The 27147-nt window shown below is 39.5% G+C and overlaps 1 protein-coding gene across 1 annotated transcript; it reads right to left on the bottom strand.

The window, feature by feature from the left end:
- Positions 1 to 5688: 5688 nt before the first annotated feature.
- Positions 5689 to 27147, bottom strand: BTG3 (BTG anti-proliferation factor 3). The gene is made up of 5 exons (XM_072432114.1): positions 27001 to 27147; positions 12692 to 12932; positions 11270 to 11407; positions 10467 to 10689; positions 5689 to 6742 (listed from the first exon to the last, which is right to left on the bottom strand). Exons 2-5 carry the CDS (start codon positions 12862 to 12864, stop codon positions 6521 to 6523), a joined length of 756 nt encoding a protein of 251 aa, XP_072288215.1. The 5' UTR covers positions 12865 to 12932; positions 27001 to 27147; the 3' UTR covers positions 5689 to 6520.

The following is a 27147-nucleotide window of genomic DNA, read 5'->3' on the forward strand; positions in this document are numbered from 1 at the left end:
CGATACCAGTGATACCTAATAGTAACCACTAGTATATGGGTGGGTGCAGGAATAAAGTATAATATTTCAGCTGAAGCTAGTATTTGCCTATTAGGATTGGGCTCACCAGGACACCCTTGAAAAGGAAAAAATATTCCATTGCATTGTGATTACTAATTTGCCATCACCTGCAGGTTGCATTGCTGGCCAGTGCGACGAATGTCGTCCTTACACCTAGCTTAAAAAGATCATTGGTGTTGGGAAAATTGACATAAGCAGTACAAATTGCTTGAGGTTCAAGGGACCCCTAGCAACTTCCAAAGAAGACTTGCATAATCTGCACATTTACACCACTATTTGTAAAGCTCAACATATCCACAACAGTGAATCTCCACCTAGATACACAATGTTTATAATATCTAACATTCCTTTTCTTTCCTTCATTCAAGTATCATGGCTTAACTGTTGTATAAAGTGGAAATCTTGGACCCGAGCTGCGTCTGGGACACGGACACCAGAATTATTTTACTGACGCTCCTTTGGATGATTTGTGTTCTGAAACCCAAATCTAGTTTACACGAGCTGTGCGGTGTCACTGCCTTACAATGATGGACGGTAAATTTCTGAACCTGTGAACATTTCAAGGATGGGAGATTCGCTCAAGCTGAGGACTCAACATAAGTTTTTTTAATCATTGCTTAGCTTCTTTCTTCTCAATGTCCCTGATACTTCATCCAGCTAAAGACTGAAGACACATGGAGAACACAATGGTTTCCAAACATCTAAGCCTTGCATTATCTCCATAATGTTCATGTCCTAAAACACACAAGATCGACAATAGTGTGCCAAGCACCAACTTGCCTTCACCTTTGACTAAGTAGCTGGTGGTGGTATATCTCAGAAGCATGTCCCCTTCTTATACTATCACTTGTTTAAAGAGCAATTTTACAAATAATGGATAGTCATAATTTACCAAATATTAATTCAGATGGTCCAGACAAAGTCCCACCTGGTCCTTCCAATCCAATTTTACCAAACACCTGAAATAACTTCCATTCCATTTCTAAAAACAAGAGAAAACATGTAAGTACATAAAAAGGATTGGAAAAATAACACAAAACAAATATATTACCATTAGTAAATACAATAAAAGTGAACCTGGACCTGAACAAACCACTATGCTAATACTAATATTGTAAATCAGGTTGATTGAAATGAAAGTTTATGTTTAGTTCGCGAAGCAAAGCGATTTATCAGCACGATGAATATAATGAACATTCATATTGCTACAAATACCCAATCATGTGCAAGGAAATGTAAAAGAGCATGATTTTTATTTGTATGTGGTTGGAGGGTCAGAGCTTCACCTTGCGGAGTGATAATTGTATGTACAAGGTTTTACTGACCCCACAATGCCCCATGAAAGTAAACCTTACAGCAGTGAAATAAATTGCAGAGCATTATTTCACAAAATGTCATTAATGGCTTAAATAGCTCAAGCCACCAACAAAAAACACGTATGGAGAGAAGAAACCAAGATTTGCGTTAGGTCAGTAACTTAAACTAATGAAACCAATGATGCAACAAAACAGCATTTGCAGAAAGGTCGGCATTGGCATCCCTCATATTTCCTTCCTGACCGATGTATGTTAAGGATAAGCAGCCATAAAATCTCCACATAAAATGTTTATTGCCGGAAGGAGCAAAGGTTAATCATTTGATTACTGGAAAGAACAAAATTAAATGGCTGGGGAAAAAAGAAATTATCTAAATATTTTAATGATTGAACTGTTAATGTGACAGCACCCTAAAGGTGAACCCAGATCTAAGATCCTTGACTGGTGGCCATCACTATACGGGGTCCTTCTGACCCATAGGGGACAAAGTGCTGGCACCAGAAAAAGTGCTGACTTTTTCAATTATAAATGTTATAGTTATCCCCCAAAACTGATACATTGTATTATACTTCTCAAAGTTATAGTAAGTTCATGACTTTTTTGCCACTTACAATGCTTACTTAGAAAGTGGTGAACACCATAGGAAACCGTACTGTATTTGGAAAAACCTGTTTACCAGTTTTGCTTCAGATTATTTTAGAAAGTAACTGTTAATAGCTGCAAAAAATAAAAGTTAATAGGCTGCTACCTCTAACAGCCACAACCTGAACAAAGGGGTGGAGAACATTTACTCCATTAAAGTGAATGAAACATACGCTCTCTACTTTAGAGGTATTGAGGTACTTTTAAAAGCAGAGCAAAAGGGAACAAAATCTGTCCTCACTTTTAAAAATATGACAAAAGAGTGATGATTATGTTTCTAGAAGCAGAGACGACTTTTCTATTATTGGTAAAACATAGGATTCATGTCTTCCTGGTTTCATCAGTCTACCCCAGCCTTTCCTAAACTTATAATATGGGGGAACCCTTTTTATATTTACTATATCTTACATACATACCTTTAATGATTTTACTGTTGGGTTCCATCATACAGGTCGTACAGAATGGTTGTTTAAAATGGGAATTTAAAGCCTGAATAAACTCAAAAACTAAACAAGGAAAATTCTTGAAGCAATGATGATGACTAATATAAATTATGAATATAATTTATGGAACCTTGCAAAATAAAAACCTTACGGTGGATCTGTGCTTGGCTGTAGCTGCTCCCCTATACACACAGCTTTGGGACCTTTGGTGCCTTAAAGTTTTGTATTATCAGACTGTTTGTATTATCAGACTGAGATTTTGTCCTAACTGAAGTTTTTACGGTCTTAATTCAAAGATTTGATTAATTCATAAAAATGTTATTTTTTGGTTTTATTTTTGGGTTAGGATGGTTTAGGTGTTTCTCCAGCCACCCAATGATTGCCCTTGCTAACTTTGACAGCCTATGAGTTTCCAGTTGGCAGAAAAATTTGCCTCTTTCTTTACTTTCATTGGATGTCTCAAATAGCAGATCAATAAGAAACAAGTCAAAAAGAGAACAAATATCTTATATCTGCATTCTCCTAATAATACAAACTGAACCTAAAGTCAGCAAAACCAGCAACTTAAATCAATATTTTTCTCTCAATTGATGAGACACACGGGGATATGATTTGTATCATGAAAAATTGTAACAAACTGTTTACTGTGAATATGTAAATATAAATAAAACTGTCTTCCCAATTTTCTATGTAGTGGTAGCTTTGTAATCAGTAATAGATTATTAAATGTTTGTACTGTTCTGCATGTTTATAAGAGGGGAGAACGACACCAGAGATAAAATGATCAGTCTGATGCTTCGCCTTTCATTTTCCTTGTAAAATAATATAAAACTGCAAAAAAGAAAAAAAATCGGGTTTGCTATGCAAATCACAGAACTGGATAGAAATGCTAGGTAAAACAAACCCATACATGTTTTTCATGCTACCTGATGCCGGTCTTTGAGGCTATGAATATAAATACATGACAAGTTGATACCCGAGTTTCACTTTTGATGTTTTAGCCACCATAATAAGATATTATGATTGCCAGCCACCTGCATGGATAATGGGCCCTCAGCTCAGTGCACATTTCAGTCCTGGCAGTTGGGGCCCTAAATAGAGTTAAGAAGAAGTGACCCCCTATTTAACATGAAGGGAAAGTTAGAGACCCAGTAATGTAATCGATTTAGTACATGCCTATCATTGTGAACATTGCTATGCAAATTTGATTAACCTGAATCATTTTGAATTAAGTATTTTAGGTTTAGTAAGGAGAGATTTCTACTTTCATTCTAATCCATAATCCGGCAAGATATGAGATGAAAAATAACAAAAATTTTTTAGTAATGCCTAAGAATTATAGGTTACAATGTAAAATAAATTTCCATGCAAAAAAGTAACGCTTTTTGCATAGAAATTTGGTTAGAATTAGATTCCCGGGGGGGTTGGCAAATGTTTTCAATCCTGGACCAGATCTATTAAAGATTTGCTGGATCACCCAGCTTCACTGATGAAAGTGTATTCTCTCAAGCCTTGGAGGGCTTTATTAAATCAGGTCCCCTAAGTAGTATCTAAGGCCACGTACACACATCAGATAATTGCCGCTAGAGAGGAACAAGCACAGCCAGCCATTCAATCTCGGAAGAAAATCTAACGTCATTTATCAAGCCGCCCTGGAGGATTGATGGTTCCAAGAATCAGTGCTCGGATGTCTGTTGTCAGAGTATGTCTGGTCATTGTCACAGATTCTGCATTCATTTATATACAGGTAGCCCCCGAGTTAACGACATCCGACATAGGGACAACCCCTAGATAGAAACAGCTACAGGACGTAAGATTGTTGGGGGGAGGAAGGCGGTTTGCATGACTTGCAGATGTCTTTTGGTTGTAACTCTTTAATGACCAAGACAAACTGCAGTTGTTTTTTGCATATGAAAGGACAGCTTGCTCCAGAAGTTAATGAATGCCTAGGCTTCATTAATTTTTTTTGCTTTGTTAGCGATGAACTCACAGTGAGGATTTTATACAGTAACTGACACCATGCTGCCTAATATGTTGAGACAAACATCTTTCCTATTTACATTTATTAAAATAATGTACCTGTTCCGACTTACATACAAATTCAACTACAATCGACCTACAGTCCCTATCTCGTAACACAGGGACTACCTGTACTTATCTGCATAAAAATACATATCCAGTGCCTACATTCTCCTATTAGGTTTTTAGGTATGCTGTAGCCCTGATGAAGAGTGTGACTCCTGAAACTGGCTGGCTTTATTTTTTTTAATGCAATACTACATTTACCGCTTGCTTTTGTGTTGGAATGTGCAACATGAATTGTAGCAAACTAGCACTCATAAGCAACCTTTTTTTGGAAATGATAAGTCTGGTGTTGGTGAACCTTGATGGGGTTGACTCTGAAATGCCTCCGAGAGCAAACTTAGCAAGATGATTCCAGCTGGAGGTCGGAACCAATCAGCCAGATGAAGATATCCTTGTAAGCAGGAATGGCACTACATACCAGTTGTTGGGTATGGGGGGGTGTGCATTGAGAAGTCTACTTTAAGGACTTCCCCAAATACACTGCCAGGTGTGTAAACATTGTTGTTATCAGTTGACACCCAAAGGAGCCAGAACCAGCTGGTCAGCCGAGTCAGAGGACTTGCCCCCAAATACAACAATGGCACCTACTGGAGAATATCAGCGGGCACCTGTGAACGGTGTATTTCCAGAAGTGGGAGGACACCTGAGTAATGGGAGGATGCATGGGTATGGCAAGGGGTATATAGTAAGGTACAACTGCCCCAAATCTTTCACTTTTCTCTCTCAAATCTTCTTGGAACCCAGCCAAGGTGTAGAATACAGAGGACGGGCTCTTTGCGTAACGTATCATTTTACTTTGTCTATGTGAAGTTTCTCTGTTAATAAATATCTTGGTATTTAAGATCTGTGTGATTATTAAGCTATTAGAAACTATTTACTATTACTAGTAGTAAAGATACTACTAGGGGGATAACAAGAGAAAGAAGTAAATTTTCTTTCAATTTCTCTTTGGCATTTCTAATGATTTTACCTCAATGGCTGCACACAAACAGCACCGAGAATGTCATCTTATTGCTTAAAAATGACCAACCAACTATTCATGACCCAGAATGTGCAGTGCGGTACACCATATCAGTGTTACCAACACATAAATAGGTTCCAAATGTCAGCATCTCTGTAACATCAACTCAATAATTTCTCCATTGTTCAACGTTGCTGCAATACATTATTTTTATTAACTATAATTATTACAATAAAAATGTCATTTATTAGTCTAATACATAAAATATTAAATTGACTTTGTAAATAAATACATTTGGTATAGAAACTTCCAGGACGACAATTGATTAACATGATTCTGTGCAAGTCACAATATATAAATATTAAAAAATACTCAGGCACTTAACTAGAACCCTAACCAAAAGAAAAGTGTTCTGCAAATTACAAAAAGTGCAACAAAGTTTTGTTAAATAAAAAAAAGAAAAAAAGTAGAAAAAGGATGCTTATGCAATTTGGTCCAGCAATAATATTTGACTTTGTATATTTGTATTCATAGTGTAGTGACCACACTCTGAACTACATGTTTCTCTGCGCTGACCGCATTCCTTTTTGCGGTTCAGAAAGAACAAAAATATGGCAACATCTGCCTATGATGGGTTGTGCAATCCTTTTGTTAATACATATTAAACATGATAATAAAAAAGAAAATTAGAAAGCCCCAAGCTGCTTGGAACACGTCTGAAGTAACATTGGAGGCATTTTAACCTCCCAGCAGGAGGACTGAAGACCAACAACTGCAATGTTACATTTGGCCTGTAGGTAGTGCTGTTGATAGACTATGAAGTCCGGTTAGGTGCTGCCGAAGGGTAAGTCCTCCATGTACTACACAAGAAAGTGCTAAATAAAAAAAAAAAAGGGGATTTCTAAAGCTTTGGAAATAATTAGTGCACTCCTCGCACCACAATACAGTCGCCTGTTAATTTCTGTGTTGCGCACATGTGCACACTCCCTCCATATTGTGACTACACTTGAACCTTAGGCCAAGCACTGACGGCCAGCGCTTAGCATATGTAAATTAGCCCAGTGGTTCCGTTCATTCTGCATCACAGGTGGGATCCAAGGCACCTGCCCATAAACCTTATTTCTTCCTTGTTGGTAAGCAGGCAAACGCGGCTGATATTGGTAGTGGGAGCTCAGCCTCCTCTTTGGGTTCTTATTCCAAGTAGGAAAAGTCAGTTGTGGCACAAACTCAGGCACCTGGAAAAGAACATACAAGAATGGGTTACCAAATCAACACTATGTCCTCCACAGCCCCTTTTAGCTGGGCACTCTGACCATAACTTTAGATTAAACCACCCAGCAGCTTTTGGTGGTTACTGAAATGTTAGGTCACAATACAAGAGCACTGGACACTTAGGGCAAACTAAGTAGGTGGCCATTAGAAAGTTGAAACATAGTATAGGGGGCAGTAGAAAGCTGACAGAATTATAGGGGTTGAGAGATTCCTATGGAACAATAAATTTGTGTTGCTCTGCTCAATTTTTGACCAGCTGACTACAGCTTTTTCCCACCCAACTTCTGGGAGAACAGTGCAACACTAGACAAAGAACACTGAGCAAAAGTTATTAGGGTTGCACCACTTACCACGTTCCGAGTCAATGGGGTCGATTTACTAAAGTTTAGGCTATTTACCAAGGTGAATTAACACTCTGCAAGAGATAATTCATTTAGCTTTGTGAATGTGATGAAAATTCATTGTGCAAGGAATACCCAATCGTGCACAAGGGAATGTAAAAAACAAAAGCAAATGATTTCTGCTTGCATGGGATGATTGCAGTCAGCACCCCTTCATCACATTAACTGCCGTGCTTCCCACGATCCAGTGGACGCCAGGGATCCCCAGCCGGCTCCTGCATCACATTCTCGGCTTTATTGATGTGATGCGTGAAGCCACAGTATGCTGGGAAGGCGTGGCCTGGTGGGAAATTTAAAAGCAGATTACATTGTAATCTGCTTTTAAAAGATTGATCTCAGTGATAATGTTAAATAAAAAAAAATCATAATAAATCCAAAAGTTTATTCTAATATTGTACCCTTGTTTGGACAAATTTTAAAAAAATTATTTAAAAAAAAACAAATAAAATTTGATATATTTGAAATTTTATATTATAATATTATTCAGGATTTGTGTTTAAAACTTTATCCTACCCGAGAGTTATTCCTAAGAATTACAGGACTAAATTAAACAACAAATTTCCACGCAAAACAATGTACCGCTTTTGACATACAAATTCTGACATAATTAGACCGCTAGGGGGGTTAAGATAATGAGAGTTATCAATTGCAAAGCCTATTATATTCCTTTAACCTCCCTAGCGGTTCATTTCTTTCTGGTTTTATATGTCTAAAAGCGGTACATTGTTTTTCATGAAAGTTTATTTTACAGTATAATATAATAGTATGAGAATAATAAAGTTTGAAACACAAAATCATTTAAAAACTATACATTGAATAAATTAAAAAAAAAAAAAAAACATTAAAATAAATGTTCTTGAAATCAATGTACTGCTTTTACACATAAAAATCCAATGCATTGCTTTCAATACAGTTATTTTGTATTGAATGCAATACAAGTGGATTTTGAATTTCCCGCCCCGCCCGGCCGTACACGCGCACCGACATCATCGGAAACTCCCCCGGTGACTCATCAGAGCAGAAGCAGGAAGAAGAAAGAAGACGAAGATCGCGGCGCTGGGCGGCGCGGGACCCCGGCTGATCAGGTAAGCGCTCTATTTACTAACCTTCCCTAGGTGTTCCAACCCCGAGAGTGACTCGGGGTTACCACTTGTAGCAACTTTTTTCTACCCCGAGTCACTCTCAGGGTTACCGCTAGGGAGGTTAATTTACAATCTGGGTCTGTGGCTTCTGGGGATAAAAACCCAAAGACCAAGGTGCTGGCCAACTCTTAAAGGAATGGCTGCATCCCTAGTGAATGAGAGGTCTTATTTCATCAGAATCATCTCACAATCAGTCAGATAGAGATCTCCATTCTCCAACTATTTACAACATAGCTTAAATCTTATCGGATACTAGGAGGCAAAAAAACACTTATGCCGCGTCCGATGGAGATCAGAGAACTGACAATGAAAACAGTTTTTTGATAGTTTTCAGTGACAGATGATGAAGCACTGTATTGGTTCCTGATGCGTTGTTCATAAATCCATAAATAACATCAGATTTTTGCCCGAGACGAGTATGACTGTTTTGCTTGGGTGACGATTATCTGCCGTGTGTAGTTTTAGAATGATAATAATTTTAACAAAATAATATTCTGGGGTTGAGATCACTAAAGAATATAATAATAAAGAGAACCTGTTTTAGATGGTATACTCTTCAGGATGTTCATTCTGATTCTAACATAGGTGATTGAGTTCACAAAAGGACATGTATAACAACCCAGAGACCTCCATCTTTACAAGTCAGCTATGGCACATATTTCTTTCCTGGTTAAGTTCCAATTAAAATTCCATATTGATACATGGCCTTGAATAAGCAATTCTGATTTTGGGGCCAAAATGAAGGATGAAGCTGAAGGAGCTGATGGAACAAATTCTGAAAACCTAAAATCCTGGCGAAGCTACAGAATTGATCAGAATTGTGAGCTGGTACAAATCTAGATAAAGGATATACACTTTCTTCTATTTATAACATCCCTGCAGTTTCAGTATTTCCAAGAAATTCCGCCTTATAGGGGTATTTACAGCTTATTTTAGCACAAAGATCTGTTGCTTAGGAGCAAATGAGCCTGACACTGAAATGCAAGAAAACAAGGAAATGAGAAGATATGACATCAGATTTATCCTGACCTCAGCTCCACTCAGCTGCACAGATCATTAACTCCTTCATCGCCCTGTAACATTTCCGATGTGTAATGGAAGGGCACACAAATACATTTTGATCAGTGTGGTAACGAGTCGTTCAGATTTATAGAAACAAATCTTAGGGGGGATTTTTAAAACACCAAACCTGACATTCACTGAAACATTCTCTGGTGGAGAATTTTCAAGGTCTGCATCAGCAAATGTCTCAGTGAAAGTTAAATTCTGTTTTATAATAGATCTATAAATGTGTAAAGGGAAGTCAATGCACGGAACAAAATGTGGTCAGCACACAGCATAACACCTAAATATTCCAATAAAGGTTTAGTAAACTGGTGAATGTTATGGGGGTGGGTTGCTTGGATAAGGGCAAGCGCAAAAATGTCTTTCTTGCAGATTTTAAAATGTTATAATGTGATGTGTAATATGATGGGGTAAGTTAGCTAAAGGGGAACATGAGTCTTTTGTTGTGCTTTATACTTTTATCTGAATACTTTTACCTGTTTTAGGGTTACAGGTGAAACCAGATGGGAAGCTACTTAGTCTAGTCAACATTTACATTAGAAGTCCTTTTAAAATAGAATCTGACAGTAAAATGTGCAATTATTCACAAGTTATTGCAATGGACAAATCCAAAGATCATATACAATAACAGTTCAATGCACTTGTGCATAACAGTCAACATTATTGAACCCAGAGTCCAGGCGGTCAGGGACACATTTTTAGGGGTGGGAACGTCGCCTTCCTGGCTTTAGCTCAGAGTACTGCAGCACTTAACTGGCCAGAGGACAGCTGGAATTAGGATTTAGAATTTGGAGCATCAAATGTGATAAGCTAGCATTGTACTAAAGAAGGAATGAGGGATCCTAAAAATGGGTTGGATTGAAGATTTTCCTATCATGCAGAGGATAATTTCTCAATTTCTATAGCAAATTGAAACAGAGCTACACCATTTCATTTACCAGGATACAAGAAAATGATGACCCATGCAAATCATGTAGCCAACCCCCTCCTCTTCCCTAAATTTTGTTTACTGACCTAAACTGAAAGGAGATTTAATGACCCCCCAAGCATGCTGAAAACAGACAAATCCATTCACATACCTGGTAAACATCACAAGTCCTGGGTGTTAATGGAGTTAATGGAGCAGGTGGGGTATTTTTATGACTTATGTACACTTCGTCATCTGAAGAAGAGCCGGAATGGTAATCGGATGTAACTTTCTCCATGGCATAATTCACTTGCTGAGGAATCTCCATCTTATCATCATCATCATCTGTACGGTCAAAAGTAGCCACCACAAAGGATGGGTTCTTCTCTCCATACCTAGGGGGACAAGAGAGTAAAACAGACAACCCTCTGCAGCCAGAGCCTAATAGGATATGGGAGGATACACAAGTCAGAGATTTCTTTATGTTTTTGGTAAATCCTGGATAGACTAACAATATTGGAAAAAACAGAGCATATTAAGGGGAGCAGGGCCAAATGTCAAAAAGCCAGTAGACAAGGGACGGGCTTCTAACTTGTGCTGTGGCTGCTTTTTAGGAAAAAAAAATAAAAATATAAGACTTTTGTCTGAAATGTATCAAGACAGTTTTAGGTTTCATGGACTTGAAAAAGAAGAAGAAACGAGTTGCAAAAACAAGCAGGTGGAAGTCAGTACACGTATTAGCTCAACTTACAAAAAAAATCAGAGCAGGTCAGCTTTAGTGCATTGAGTAGAGGGGAGTTGGATGCAATACGCAAGGTTTATGACAGCAAAGCACATGGAATTGGGGGCTCTCCCCAAACTGAAAGAACAAGCGATGAGTCCCTGTGTATGGCTAAAGAAAAGTTTATCAGATTTGTGCTTCCATATCCAAATAGTCTTTGAGGTCTATGGCCACCTTACATTGTCATGATTTACCTGCAGCACACTTCACAGGGATCCACCCATAAAGTCATTTCTTTGGGTAATCCCAAGTCTTCATACACTAGACCACTGTTGAAACAAGCCTTCTGGAGGTCCGGATCAACGCCTTGATATCTGTTCACACGGATACATCTGAGAAGGGGAGAAAAAAATTTGTTTTTACATGTACTGGAATCACTATTTTAGTTACATTGGTATAAAGTAGGCAATTTATAGAAAAAGGTTGTTTCCAGCTCTCACCCTAGTGCCCTATGCTGGCAGAGCTGAACAACATCCCAACCATCAGTGCAAGTATCCTTACACAGACTTGAACTGCAAGGAAAGGGGGTAATGTGCGTCTGACCAAGTCCTTTACATTACGGAGTGCATTGGCTTTCTCTGGTGCCTGCTGGACTGTACACAATCAAACTAAACTCCCTTCACAGACTCTGAACCAGATCACCAAGTAGGTAAGCCCATGCAATAAAGGTGTTCAGGACTGTCTGATTGCACATTTCTGTGACTTCATTAAAATGAATAAAAGCCTCCTTTAAGAAAATACCAAACCTTTCTACCAGCACAGGCCTCCTTTAGTGACTTGTATGGGCTTCACATGAACCCAAAAGAAGACATCATTGGGGCAACAATGACAGGCTATGCTCCTAGAAGTGTTGAGATTAGAAGTCATTCAAACCAACAAACCAAAAAGTTCACTCATCTGATTTACCAGTTTGTAAAAATAGCTCAAGTGAGAAGTAAGACACCTATTGATTAAAGCTGAACTTTAGGTAGGTACACAACCAAGACAGCACAATATCCATTAAGGCACCGTTTTGAGAATATCAGGCATGTAGCATGCCAAAATGCTGACAAGAGACAAGCCGATAACGTAGTAAACAGAGATTTGACCTTATCTGCTGCTCGCTCATTGACAAATCAGCAGGCTGAAAGTTTTAGATAGAACATCTTGGTACGGCCTATACCCAAAATACAAAAGCTGTATAAAGCTCAGTAATGGACAGACAAACATACAAACCCTATTGGCAGAAAAAGTAGTACATAGCTACCTGCCTAAACTTCCACTTTTATTAATGTTCAATCAGGCAATTCATTATTGCAGAAGGGGATGTATGATATCTCTTCTGCAATCTGTCTTACTTACCTGACTGAATGCCAGGGTTCCCTTGCCCGTGTCGGGGATGATTTAACTCACATGTGCCCGCATGGAAGTTAAGTCATCCCAGCATGAACAATTGAGACTTATGAAGATAGTCTTTAGTAGGAAGATGACAATGCACTGCAATGGAACGTCGACAGGCCAATCACAGGGGTTTAGTTGTGCCTTAAGTTCAGCTTTTAATAACCTGCCTAAAACAAAAGCCAGTTATAGTTAACAATTAGGGCGAGCCAGCCCTTTTGTGACTGGTATTCCCATACCTATATGCTTGTCCTTTGGATGGGGTATCCGGGTACCAGTGATTGACATACTTCTCATACAGAATTCTGCTCAGTTCTTCAGAAAACGTCTCAATGTCTTCCAACCTTAAATTTACATTATTTTTCAATAGCTTGGACAGAAAAAACACAACTGCAGAAATTTCGTTCTTCATCTTCTACCCCACGCAAAAAAGTAAATCAAAAAGTAAAAAAAAATTAAAAAATGTGACTGTTGCAAGACCTGAAAGAAGACACAAAATAACAGGGTATTAGTGCTCAATAATAACAAAGAAAAGAGAACACATGTAAAATAAATTTTTAGGTACGCCTAAACTTATATGCTGCATTATCACTCGTCCACATATCACCATAGTCGAGCTGCTCAGTCATGTAGAGGAGAAATAGGCTGCTCTATACTAAGCTGAGGAATTCAACCCTTTGAGAGATCTGCCCCAGGGCTGCCTCTATGTTGGAGGGGTCTGCTACAGCTTTAGAAGCTTTCTTCCATAGGGCACCCTTGTAATATGCCAAACTTTCTCAGCTGGTACCTCACATTCAATCAGAAACAATACGAGTGCTACGATTCTTTTTCTACAATTGGGTGTATGCCCATGAATCCTAAAAGAAACCACATTTCAGTGCCTGCCCTTGGAACCCTAATTATTTGGATCTATACCTTAGACCAAAGGCAAGAATGACAAGATGAGAATAAAGAGTGGCCTTCCATGACAATTCATGAGGAAGTTCACACAACTGCAGCTACCCCTTTTCAGATTGCAACTCCCTTCCATTACTAATAAATAGAATGTGATAAAATACCAAGTAAAATATAAAAGAAAAAAATAACTAGAGGTTTGTGTCACCTAACTGGTTCAAACACCTGCTATAAACTTTCATGCTGAAAATACCTTGTTTTGAAGAGACAGAACAAGAAATGACGTATTGTGGTCAGTGATCAAAGAATGGAACAATGGAAAATATCCTGTATCCATCAACACAGGAAACACCACAACAGGAGTGAGGGGGAACACACACACGCTACAGGTCAATGGAAGTAAATCTTTATCAACGATGATATTGCTTCGAAGTGTTGAAAAGGCAAAAATTAAAAGGTGTCACACCTAACAGTGCTACTGGGCGCTTTAAAGTAGAACTGAAACAAATTGTAAGCAGGCAGGTTGCCGATTGCAGAATGGACAGAATGGCGATATCCCTTCTATAATAAACTTACCTGTCTGGTCGCAGTTTTTTTTTTATTGCACTCTCTATTGCAGGTGTCGTTTCTTCATTTAGTCCTCTTTTGGGTTCCAGATTGTCCAGGCCTTAAAGATAAAACACCAGTGCATGTGCAAAGGAGTTACTTCTTTGCCAGCAGCCCAGGGGGATGCCAATATGCCTGGCATTAGCTCTGCATGTGCTGCTCAACGTACTTTCCAAAAAAAGATTAAAATAAAGAGGCAATGCAACCTTTATGGAGTAACTTTAGTTTTTTGATGTACAAGTTTTTGTCCTGCATGCAGTCTGCTATGTTCAGGAGTAATGAATTACATAATTACACGGCTCAGGCACTGGTTTATACAGAAGTAGGAGATTTAAGGGGTCAGTATGGCAAACAACAATTTTATCAATGGATATAGTCTGGTGTGTTAAAGTGATCACTGGCTTTTCACACTCTTCATTGGCTCCAGTACCAAAAATCTCCCATTGCAAAGTTCTAGTATTACTAGGAAAGACAAAAACAAATTGCAAATTACATTGGTAAGACATCTGGTGGAAGGAGAACAGAACAGATGTGGGAGATCTTAAGAAATCTGTTTGTCTACTTAATGCATTACCGTGTCATTACAAGAATACCTGTGCTGAAAAGCAATTTCTAGGCTGTGCTTTTTCCATGCATTTCTTGGTTTGTTCTTAAAATATTACCATTGTTAGTATTTAAAAAGATAAAGATTATTCTGCTAATCTTGTTTCTTGACGATACTAGAAGCTAGTCTATATTTTACACTGTATGAAGCAGTTTGAATGTAGCCGACTAAGGAGAATTAGTATGATGAATATTGAGAAGATGTAAACCGAGGAAGCTGAGGCTCAAAAAAGGCAAGCAGAGGAAAAAAATGACTAACCGATTATTGCCTGTGGCTTTGCTTCCTCTCCTCTCTAGCAATGAGATCAGGGAGACTTTACCAAATCTTAAAGCAAATTTTGTGAGATTAGTACCGGTAGTTGGGGCAGCCTTGCCCATGGTTCACAATACAAATATGTGGCCTGGGAGCTCACTTTTCAGATTTTCTAGACAAATGGTACCTTTTTCTGCATAGGACTGCCTAGGCACATTTCAAGTGAAACTAAACCCACACTACTTACCTATCCTCATTCCATCGCTGGGTGCTGCCATCTTCCTGCTTTTCATCTCCGTCCTTATGTTCTTTGGTCATCAGGATGATTTCACTTCCATTCAGGCTCCCAAGAATTTATTCATTTCCAGCATGTGCTATGGAAGCCAAGAATGCCCGGTTTTCCTAGCAAACTCTCCTGAAATGCACAGGTCAGCAAAAATTGGCAGCTGAGCAGTGATTGGGCAGAAAAGAAAAATTTTGTAAAAACAAAATTTTAAAATACCCACCTGCCCCATTTTGGGACTTTAGTGCCACTTTAAGAATTCTAAATGTTCTATATAACAAACCAAATATTTATTTCTCGAGTAAAGGTTTACTTTGGGCTTTTCCAACAATAAATGCTGATCTCAAACACTCCTACCTAAGGCCTGCAGAAAATTACAGGGACTTTCCTCAAAATTCTCACACGTCAATTCAGTTACTTGTGTGAGATTTATTTGTAGCACATAAAACGTTCTACTCCTAATTCCTATTATTTTTAAGGATGAAAGCAATATGGACCAGCGTTCTCCCCAGAGTGTTATTTTTTATAGCCCCGTAGGGATAAGGATGTAGCCGGGTGGTCAAAACATGGGCGGTGCAATACATGCCAAATTTGGTATTCCCAGTTTTGTGCCATAGGCATCCTGTAACTTCTATGTGTGGCCCCTTTCTATTGCCCGGCCCCCCCTTTACTTTGTCCTAACTTTAATGCTTTGCCCTTAGTATGCATAATATATATATTTGCATCATTTATGTACCTTCCTATTATGCCCAAACTTTCTGACAGCTCTCTCTACAGAAAATCCAGCTACAGTGGTTGTTTGATGACAGCTAGACGTCTACTTAAAAGTGCCAAGTGAAGCGCACAGTTAAAAGGGGTTGGGGAGAAAACCGTGGACTCTTTAATGGGCATTTCTTAAACTGTCAATTTTACCTCTGACTGCTACTTGCGCTCTGTACTGGATCCAAGGGACGATTAGATTTCTTTGTCTTCTATGAGGATTGCACCTACCTTTATATACAAGAGAGAAGATGTTCTCATGCTCATTCCTAATATATATTTTCATTTGTCACAGCACTGGTAACAGACACCTACCCATGAGCCATTCTCATACAGCTACTAGTAATACCACCTCTACACAAGAAGTTTATTTTGTTGAGTCACCCATTCTTTGTTTCACATCGCATACCCCAAAAATTCCCTGCATTATCTGACTCCTACACGTGACAGATGTTTAACCAAGGATTCTTCTCAGTCATCTGAAACTACCAGGTGCTGCTAATACCTCTGATAAAAGACTTTCATATTCCAAACAAATCATTTTTAGAGTTCTTGAATATTGTGTGGGTGTAAGTGAAGAGTTTGGTTGCCAAACATAACCCAGTACAGACATTTCCAAATATGTACAGCATCTTTTCTCATAGGTGAGGTGTCTGCAGACATTTACCAGCCCAGTGCTATCAGCAATACTTTATTGTTCCTTCTCTCTGCTGGTCACAGCTCTCTAGCATTCCCTGGATAGCAGTTGTGAAAAATCAGATCTTCACTAAAGTTCTGCTTTTAACATTAACAATTCAGGCACATGGTTTTTGGAAAAAGAAACAGACAATGTCCCTTTGTTGAGCATGCGCAGCTTAACAGTGGTTCCCAGGCAAACCCAGCTTCCCTTGCATGTGCTGAAAATGAACTTCCATGTGCCAATGGGGGGAGTTTCCTTATCCAAGCATGGCCAGGCAAGATGGCTGAAAAACTTAAGAGTAAGAAGAAGAAAAGAAGCCAGATGATAGAGCCCTGTGATGGAATAGGGATAGGCAAGTAGCAGGGTTTAGTTCCACTTTAAAGGTAAATGGTTTTTTTTACACACAAATGTTTTATATATATATATATATATATATACCTCTTTGCTCCTCTTCCAGTTGGCTGGGATTTATTTTTTGGGTTAGGCCATCTAGTGGAAAAAGAATTAGGGGATAAAGAAAAACAAAACAAAATGTGTTCATGTAAATTTTTGCTGTGTTTTAGAGTTGCCATCCTGGGTTTTCTTTACATTTGAGCACTGGGTTGTTTAGCACAACTTGTGGGCAAATCTCAGTTTGCCAAATTACACTGCTGTATGCACAGACCTGCATCTATTACACCACAGCTGCAACCTGTAAACAAAGGACTTTAATTACTTGCTTGCTCTCTGGGTTCTAACAGATGATGTAGCAGAACCAGACAAAGAAAGCAAGTAGCATGAGATCTCCTGCACTGGTTTTGTTTACACATAAAAGTAGTGAGCGGCTGCTGTGTATTAAGTGCATGTCCCTGCGGAAAAATCTGAAGGAGCCCAGAGGACAAAGAACTAAAGAGGCTTGAGGGGTTATATTTATGTATTAGTTGTGTGTGGATGGGCATATCTTTGCAAGTGTAAGAGTGTAGGCATTATTGGAACATCTCATTGGGGTACTGATCTGCTATGTTAGGGGTTAAAGGAATGAATGTAGGGTTCTGTGGACTATACTCCTAACCCTTTCATAGTTACATTATATAATTTTGAACTGCGCACCTTGTTTTCTGGCCTGTATAATATTTTACTCCTGACCCCTGCACCCTTTACATTACACGCTGCTTGACCCCTGTACTCAGTGGGATGTACATTAGTTTTATTCTTGCTAATAAACAGTGTGGTGAGTTTATATGCGCTTTAGTATTTTGTTAGCACAAGTGCTACACAAGCTTAATATATCTCATGTTGTAAGGTGCAATTTTTTTTTTTTTTTTGATAGGGCATGTCAGGCAAACGTTATTAAATGTTTTCTGACTTGGTCAGTTGGAAAATATGGCCAAGCAAGGGAAAATGTTTGACAGCTCTGATATGGAACTTACAACAGCTTCTATACACAGGCCATGTTGGGTGAGCCAAAGAACAGCGTACACACGTACAATATTTGTCGTTTGAAAGGATCTTTCATGATCCTATCCAACAACAAAAGACTGCACAATGCATGAACAAGCGCAGTACATACAGCACCGTTCTGCTCTGAGGGGGGAACGACGGAGTGGCACCCCACTGCCTTCTCTCCCCTTCACTTTCATTACGATTGTTCGTAGATCCGCCAGGATAGATCCATGAATGAGAAGCGTCGTCACGTCAGATTCTCAGCCCTGAGGCGATTATCGGACAAGAATCCTTGTGTGTACAAAGCCTAAATCTCTGCTGTGTTTCTCCAACCTGTCAATATTTTACAATTATCATATTTAAAGGGCTCTATGAAAAGAAGCAGACCACCACGTTGATCCCCATCTCACACCTAATGTTTTTCAGTGACTTTCAGCTTGAACAATTCAGCAACCCAACTTCAGCAGACTTAAAGGTCACCGATGGTCTTCACTCTGACAACACTCCACTCGTAAATATTGCCCATATTCTGTTTCTTTTCTATTTCAATCTGTCAGGGCAGCTTTCTGCTTCAGGTGAAGTTTTAACCAGCGACCAGAAAAGGTTAATTTGCTGCACGGCTCTCCTATGCAAGTTTTGACATGCACAAGGCTTCAGACACCAATGGAAATTTTACAGCAGGCGGTAAATCTGTCATACTTACAATGATCCGTAACAAATATCAGAGAAAAAAAATGTTTGTTTAATGACAGACGGCAAATAATAATGACGGACTAAAGATCACCCATGTAGCGTATAACAAAAAAAAAAAAAGTTTACAAACAGAACACGGTTACCATATTGTGTAATACAGAAAATACATTAAAAGGACTCATGAAAGTCAGCAATATAAATTAATTTTATTACTCGATTATGATATTCAAAGATAAGAATAATATTTACAATGTAAGGATTTAAAACAGAGAATGTGAATACAGACAAAATTCGGGCCTAATTCCTAAAGCTCTCCAAGACTGGAGGGAATAAACTATCACTGAAAACTGGGTGATTATTATTATTATTATTATTAAACAGGATTTATATAGCGCCAACATATCAATCAAACCTGTAATGGATCTAGTCCAGGATTGAAAATCTTTGCCAATATTAGCAAATGATTTGAAGAAATCAATTCCGGGTTTGCAGGATCACCCAGGATAGTCTATCCTCTCTAGTCTTTGAAAGTCTTAATAAATAAGGGCCAATGTGCAGGAACCAACACACCAAAGTCCTCAATTGTCTGGAGCTTGCATATCAATGCACATTTAATAGGTGAAGTGTGATTTTAGTTTACTTGATGTTTTTGAATGCGACTGTCATTTCTGGCCAAGTGGTTGCAGAGTAAGAACTGCATCTCAACCACATGACAAAGTGGTTGACGGCATAGAAGACAAAGCTGGGTGGCTTAACGGCTGTGATTTCCTAAGGAAAGAATTAAAGGGGCCATAATGTTTCCTAATAATTTAGCGTATTTAGTCTCCGAACAAATGATGTGACCAGCAAAGACCACTTGAGCTGGTTTCACCTAAAATAAAAAAGTGTAATAAACAGTGTTCTCCCCAGCCCCTTTTAGGCGGGCGCAAAACTGGGCACTTTTCAGTAGCCACCCGGCTGTATTTGGGTAGTTACTGAAAAGTTGGGTCACAATACATTGTTTAATTCGCAGATGCTCTTTTAGGCAAGTATGACCTTAACTGTGTATTTTCTTTAACCGTTATATTTAATGGCATCAAATAGTTTGACTTTAATAACTATCATTTCTTGTTTGGTCTTAGATTCCAATGAAATAAACCCATATAGAGTGAGAAAAAGCAAATAATTATTTTGCATTTAAGTAATACCAAAGATAATGCAACTAATGATAATAGTAACAGTAGTAATACTTCACCTAACCGTGAGCTGATCAATGAATCAGAGCCTCCATAGTCCTTATGAGGCACCATTAGGAAGATAATTATTTTAAAATGAATTTCTATTTTTTATTATACTAATGGTCCACGGGATTAAAAATTATGAATTTAGTGGTCCGTGAGGTCCCAAAGGTGGCGACCGCTGCAGAAGAGCATACATGGGCCTCTGGGCACAATGAGTGTACACTGTTAGATGCATCCACAGAACCCTAAGTGTTTTACAAGCTTCAAGCATACACAATAAAAGCCGATCAAGAAGGGGTAACATCAATAATGATTACAATATGGAGCCAAATACATTTTAATCCCTAGTCTAAATCAGGTAAAGGACCCCAATACAAGCCAGTTCTGTATAACCAAAGTAATTTTTAGGCTCTTTGTAAGCTGTATTGTACTTCACCCACTACTGAATATAAATGAAATGCCAAAAATGTGTGCAGATCCTGGCTCTTGAATAACAGAATAGCCACCAAATACATAAATAGTTTTACCTGCCAAAATATTTGTAATTCTGTTGAGCTAACTTTGCAGTTTTTACGTACCTAAAATTCCCTATATATAGCATGCGAAACCACCATTTAGAACGTCAAGCTCTACATTTTCTAGTGCCAATTTTCTTCCTGTTTGCAGCAAAAAAGAACACAAGTATATTTCTAAAAGCAAAGTGCATCGAAGCTTCTCTTGAAATCCTTTTCCACAGATTCAGCACAGTAAGTGTTCCTGGAAGGGCTGTGTAGAATATTCGATGTAAAAGCCAGATTCCGAGGAATGTGCTGTGGTAATCTGATGGACGGGTGGTAAATGATGTAACTGTGGTTTTGGAGGTTCCTATACAACACATACAACTTTGAGACTGCCACATAGACAGCTCAAACTGTTCAGAAACATATAGAAGTGACCATCACTGACCTTCTGAAAATATTATCCGATAACAGTGACCCAATAACCTCTATAATGGAGTTACTGACCCACAACTTGTACATTTGTTGAAAAAGCAAGAAGAGCATAGGTACAAATCTGTCCATATCAGTACAGCAAGAGGGTCAAAAAAGCAGCCAACAACTAGAACAATTTCAACTCTTGCGCCAAACTAGGGTCATCCATGAAAATATTTTTATTGGCACCAATATGCATTTGTGTTTGGTCAACTATTGGCCACCACCTAAAGTTGCTTTGCAGCTTTACCCAACCTTTTTATTGTGGGGGAACCCTTGAAATATCTTTTAGTTCTTCAAGGAACTCTCCAAAAATTACCAGTGTTCAAACCAGGCATTTTTTTTTTAAGCCAGATGGGAAGAAATTGTAGGAGAGTGGCAGCCCCTGTATTGTAACCCAACTCTTCAGTAACCACCCAAAAACAGCCAGGAGGTTGCTGAAAAGTGCCATAAACTTCACATTATTATATTCTTGCTTAACCCTAGCTTCCCATTCTCATATCCATCTAACCCAAATAAAAAGCATGTAGGCTGGCAAGATAGAAACTTACTTGGGCCTCCCATCATCCACCCATAACAGATTAAACATGAGGAAGGCTACTCTGAGATACGGAAACTTTATTCAACCACAGAAGCCAGAACTTTCAAGCATTAATCACTGATATGGATGGCAATCTACGGGAAAAGACACAAAGACTGCATTTTTCAACCCTGAACAAAAAGTGACCACATATCTGAGACATGACAGGGATGTATGAATAATCAGAACTAAAAAAAGGAAATACTTTGGAGGAGAGTGAAGTGTTGTAACGAACAGAAAAACAGTTACACTTCTATACATTATAAAAAAAACGCGTCCCAAGAGGCTCTTGGATGCTGCTTCTGTGCATGCCTTCTGAGCCCTTTCGTGAAAAGGGCAGAAAATTGCCGTTCTCATATATGCGCAGGGATTGTTCCCAAAATACGTCACCCGATCTCACGCCTGCGTCGGGTGATGTAGGAAGAAGAACCCGGAAGAAGAGGAAAAGGTGGGGGAGCCTAGCACGGCGGCTCGAAAATGGAAACCGGGACAACACGGGCCCTGATGGAAGGAAACCTCCAGACCGATTGACTGCTCTGTGGCGATGAAGGTGTTTTTTTGTTTTGGGCAGATTTGAGTTACCTTCCTCTTTAAGCTCTACACTATACTGTGATTGTACCTTATAGTGTAAAGCTCAGCTCTGTATATGGCCAAGCCGGACACAAAGCTGTAAATCCTGTGGACACGTCGTCAGTTGGTCCACCAATGGCTGAAGAGGATGGCTGTCTTCACAGAAGTCCACTGTGCGGCTGGCGATGAAGATGCCGCCTTCCAAGGATGACCAGTCCTGGGCCTGTCATTGCTGCTCATGGGTACATTTGGGCCACAATCAACAACATGTTTAGTCCAAGTACACATTTACTGTGCTGTACTAAAGAGATGACTGGGTGGGTTACATGATTCATCCCAAAGCTGTTATAAATACCCTCATCCCAGCAACACTCACTAGCAAAGAAAATGACTGGTACCACAAGGTGCAGAGAAGCAAATCTCTCTCACTTTCCTTATATAACATTTCTTGTGCTTGAGGACTGTCCCACCGATGTCACATAAGGGAGGGGAAACGTTTGTTATCTCTACGTTTCTTTAGTCAGATTAAAGTCTCCTCCTCACCCACATAAAAAGTACAATACTACACAGGGAGGCTCCAGATGGACAAAGTTATTCTAAATATTGTAGCTTTACAATTGTTACCCTCACCAAGTCACCATTGTTTGGTAACCATCGGGCTCTGATTGCCCAAAAAGACACAAATGGAATTGTTGCTCGGTCACTACACAGTCCTAATCCGATGTCCAAGGACATTGCTGCTGAGGGGGTTTGTGTCTCATCACACAATGTGGTCTTAACATACTTTGCACAACAAGAATATATTCTTTGTGTTTCTAAAGCTTCTCATTCAATACCTGGCAAGAAGCAAACACCTGTGTGAGCAGAGCCGGACAGAAGCTCATTCTTTAAGAGAAAAACTAATTTTGGAAGTGAGATCTTGCAGCAAACTTGAATAGTTTCAGCATCTTGGTCCTGGTGACTGGAAAATGACAGCAGACACTGAAAGCTTCTTATTTTATTTCTAATTAGATATACATTATGTGGAGGCAATGCATTATGTGGAATGTGGAATGCAATATACAAAATCATGCGCGGCAGCACTCTACCTGACCTGGTCATGGTACAAGGCTCTGGGAAGCACAGGATAGGGGCTCCTACAAACCAGCATCCAAATAAAGTGCTGCCTTTTGCTTTGAAGCACAGAGCCAAGTATTTGATAAGAAAAGAGCTGACCTGCTCTGCCTGCAATTCAAATCAAACAGCAATAGGATCTGCAGACCAAAGAAATGCAGCAAAATGCAGATGAATCGCGCCGCTGAACTGTACTGCTCCATCGCACAGAACTGTTGCTGTGTAAATGTGGACTGTGGTGGTGGGAACCAAAAAGGTGCAGAAAATGCAACAAACTAGAAGTCTAATATCTGTGCCGTTTATAGCACAGACTTCATGTAAGATAATTCTTGTCCGACAATCGCTGGTATCAGGCGAGAATCTGATGTGTGTACAGCGCTCATCCAACATCATTCATGGCGAATCCATGAACAATCATAATCCAAGTGAAGGGGGGAGAGCACAGCGGGGTGCTGCTCACACGTTTTCATCTCTCCATAGAGAAGAACAGTTGTATGTACAGCACTCATTCAGTCTTTTTCTACGATCCTTTACAGCGACAATTATTGAATGTGTGTGTGCAGCTGCCCTTCAGTGATGATCGCTGCACCCTCTGCAGGCGCCATTGTTGCTGCACACCGAGCCAAACTCTATACTACACGGTGCAGGGCCATACAGTTTACAGTTCAAACAAAAAGCCACCAGGGCATTATTTTTTTTTTTTTTGACAGAAGAGACATTGCAGGTCGCTTGTGTCTGTTAGCTTCACTTCCAGGTGATTTTATGTTACTTTAAAACTGAATAATCTGACTATGTGTGTACGGCCGAACATAGATCTACAAAAACTAGTATATAAAGTATATGAGGACCTCCAGGGACTATCCAATCAGCACCTTGGTATAATATGGTTGTTGACAGATGATGTGGTCAGATTGTAACAAACGTAGTGACCTTCAATCCATTGGACCTCATTCATACAATAGGAACGCATGTTGTCGTACATTATACTGCAACCCATGGCAAAATCACCTTCATCGCTGTCATTTATTACAAAAATGGACAGACATCGGGGTTCAACCTGGATTTTCTTTAAGCTGGGTGGCAGCCCATGTATTGCGACCCAACTCTTCAGTAAGCACACAAAAACAGCCGGGTGGTTACTGAAAAGTGCCGGGTGGTGCACCTATCTAAAAGGAGCTGGGGAAAATCCTGGACATGTGTGCATTGTATGAACTGCATACACTGAAAATGCCAGACATTAGTCTGATGTTTTTGTATATCGCATGCAGTGTGATCGAAGCCTTAAGGCCTTTTCACATGTGTAGGTTTTTTTTCCTGCGTGGTTGGCAGCTCAGCAAGCAATCAGTAACCTCCTGTGCACGTGGCTGCTGATTTTAAACAGCATGGTAATACTGCTGTGAAAAGAAAGAAATGCTGCAGTTCCTTATGACGTATGGGGCATGACGTGTGATGTTGGACAGCTTTTAATGAGATCAGTGGAACTGAGATCTATCCCATTGCTCTCCTGCAGTGATCTGCTATCTGAAAACAATTGGGGAAACCATGATGCCATGTGGACTTTTATATTTCTTTTTTTCCTCCTGAAGAAGTGGACTAGCTCCACGAAACACGTCGAGAATCCAGCATTACTTCCGTGCTATATGTATTAATATGTGATTTTTAGAAATTATGTTATTTTCTGTACTCTAAAAAATTCTTTTTGTATAATATTTGTTAATTAAAGTGTTTGTTATACTAAACATTGAGAATCTGGTGCCTTAAAAGTCCCCAAAAAATCGTCTGTTGTCCTGTAAATTCTATTTATATTATAAAGGATGTGGCACATGCAATTATTACAAGTAGTGGTAACCACTTACATTGTCAAATTTTAAAACAATAACTATGCAGCTAAAATGGATTTTTTACTTTTGGGAACCAGGCTGCCATTAGCTGCAGCAGCTTGCAAAAAATAGTTCTCAGTAGCTCCTATTCACTTGAATGGGAGTAGTGGAACCCATAGCAGCTCATCATGTCTCTGTAACGGCCCTTGTTGCCAGCACAGCACACATCACGGGCACTGCTAGAACACAAACTCCCGAACACTGCACCAGATGACCGATTATCTTCTTCTCCCAGTACCGAGATTTCACATGCAATGGTCTGTACAGCCACCCAATCACGTGTGTGCGATGAATGACAGTACCGAACAGATCCCTTATATAAGAGAACCTGTCACCTGCAGTATAATATCCCCCAGGACAGTGGTCACCAACAGGTGGTATTTGAACCACTGGTGGTCCACGAGAAAATTTTGGGGGTCCACAAAAAAATATGTATTATTAATAATAAAACAAAAATAATCTTCTAATAAATTCTGATATGCTGAATGACAATTTTCACCTTTATATTGCACTAAATTCACGTAGTGTGCTAGAGACAGAAAAACACGGGAGGCGCAGTGTGACGTCAGTTTAGTAACACAATAAGTTGTAACACATTGCCGAGCTTTACACTTCAGTATTGTTTCCACCATTACAACAGTCACCCCGCTCCGCCAATACCGATTCTCATCAAATTGTTTTATTTCATTTGTTTATTTCTCAGATGCTCCTTTAGGTAAGTATGACCTTAACTGTGCATTTTCTTTACCCGCTATATTTAATGGTAGCAAATAGTTTGACTTTGATAACTATCATTTCTTGTTTGGTCTTAGATTTTAATGAAATAAACTTAAAATGAGTGAGTACATGCAAACTAATATTTAGCATTTCTTTATAATACCAAAGGTAATGCAACTAATGATAATAATAGTAATACTTACCGTGAGCTGATCAATGAATCAGAGCCTGAACCATCAGAAAGATCAATTTTTTTACAATTGTATTTATCTTTTTAAATAAATTCAAATTAATGGTGTGTGGGATTTAAAATTTTGAATTTAGTATTCTTTAAGGTCCGAAAGGTTGGCAACCGCTGATCTAGGAGACATGTCAGACCCCAAGACAGCAATACAGGGAAAGTAGATCTAAACCCATGATAAACAATTGTAATACATTGTAGCCAGAGCCATTTTTATTGTCACTTTACTCCCCTCCCCCTTTAACTTAGCTAATCCAGTAACTTCCTGTCCCAGGGTGACAACGCTGACTGTACTGTATCTATAGAGAAGCAATGTTGTCACCCAAGGACAGATTGGTTCCATAATTGCAGATCACCCCTCCTCTTCTCTATAACATAGGGGGGGGGGGGGATTTGTAGTCCTCAGAGAGATCTGAGAACCATGTTAATGGATGCAGTGCAGTATAAGGCACAGGAAGTTATCAGAGCACTAGATTTCTGGTAGGATTACCAAGATTTTCTACAAAAGTCTTTCAATGACATATTGCACAGAGTCCGGGCGTACATTGACCGACAGGTGAAAAATCCGATAAACGATCAATAGCGCCTAGATATTGTTACCATGCAGCCATCAATCAGCCCCTAATTGATGCTCCCACCCCTTCCTGCTCTGGCCACCAATAGCAGGGATAGCTTCTCTCATTGAGTTAAGCTATTGGTGGCGAGTGCACTCAATCAATGTTCAACTGGTTGCCATGGGTAACAATTCAACTTCAATAGCAGTCCCTGACACAGCCGCCCCATATATATGACCCCTATGACCCCATACAAGTCTGGCAGGTTGCTATGGGCAACTTTTACTGCACTCCTCATTGCAGCAGTGTCTGAAGGCTGAGGGAAGGGGTGACTCACTAGGAAAGTTGGAAGCTGTGACTAGAAATCCTTTGCTGGTTTGAAGTATACAATCGGATGGTAAGGGAGCCAGCAAGTGTAACATAAGACTTTACCCCGAATACCTCAACCCAAAATGAAGAGTGGTCACCCAGAAAAGTTCCCTCTCCCAGCAGCCCAGCGCTCTGTCTTACCCCAGGTAGCTCTCATTGAAGCCGGACTCGCTGCCCGGGAACGAAGTGATGCTGAAGGAGAAAGCTGTGTCCGGCCAGCTCCCGCCTGCCCTCCCGCTCGCTGACGTCAAGCGGCCATCTGGGGTCGAGTTCATTGGGAGTTTCCAG

This window comes from Pyxicephalus adspersus, chromosome 1 (genome assembly GCF_032062135.1).
Source record: "Pyxicephalus adspersus chromosome 1, UCB_Pads_2.0, whole genome shotgun sequence".
Lineage (NCBI taxonomy): Eukaryota > Metazoa > Chordata > Amphibia > Anura > Pyxicephalidae > Pyxicephalus > Pyxicephalus adspersus.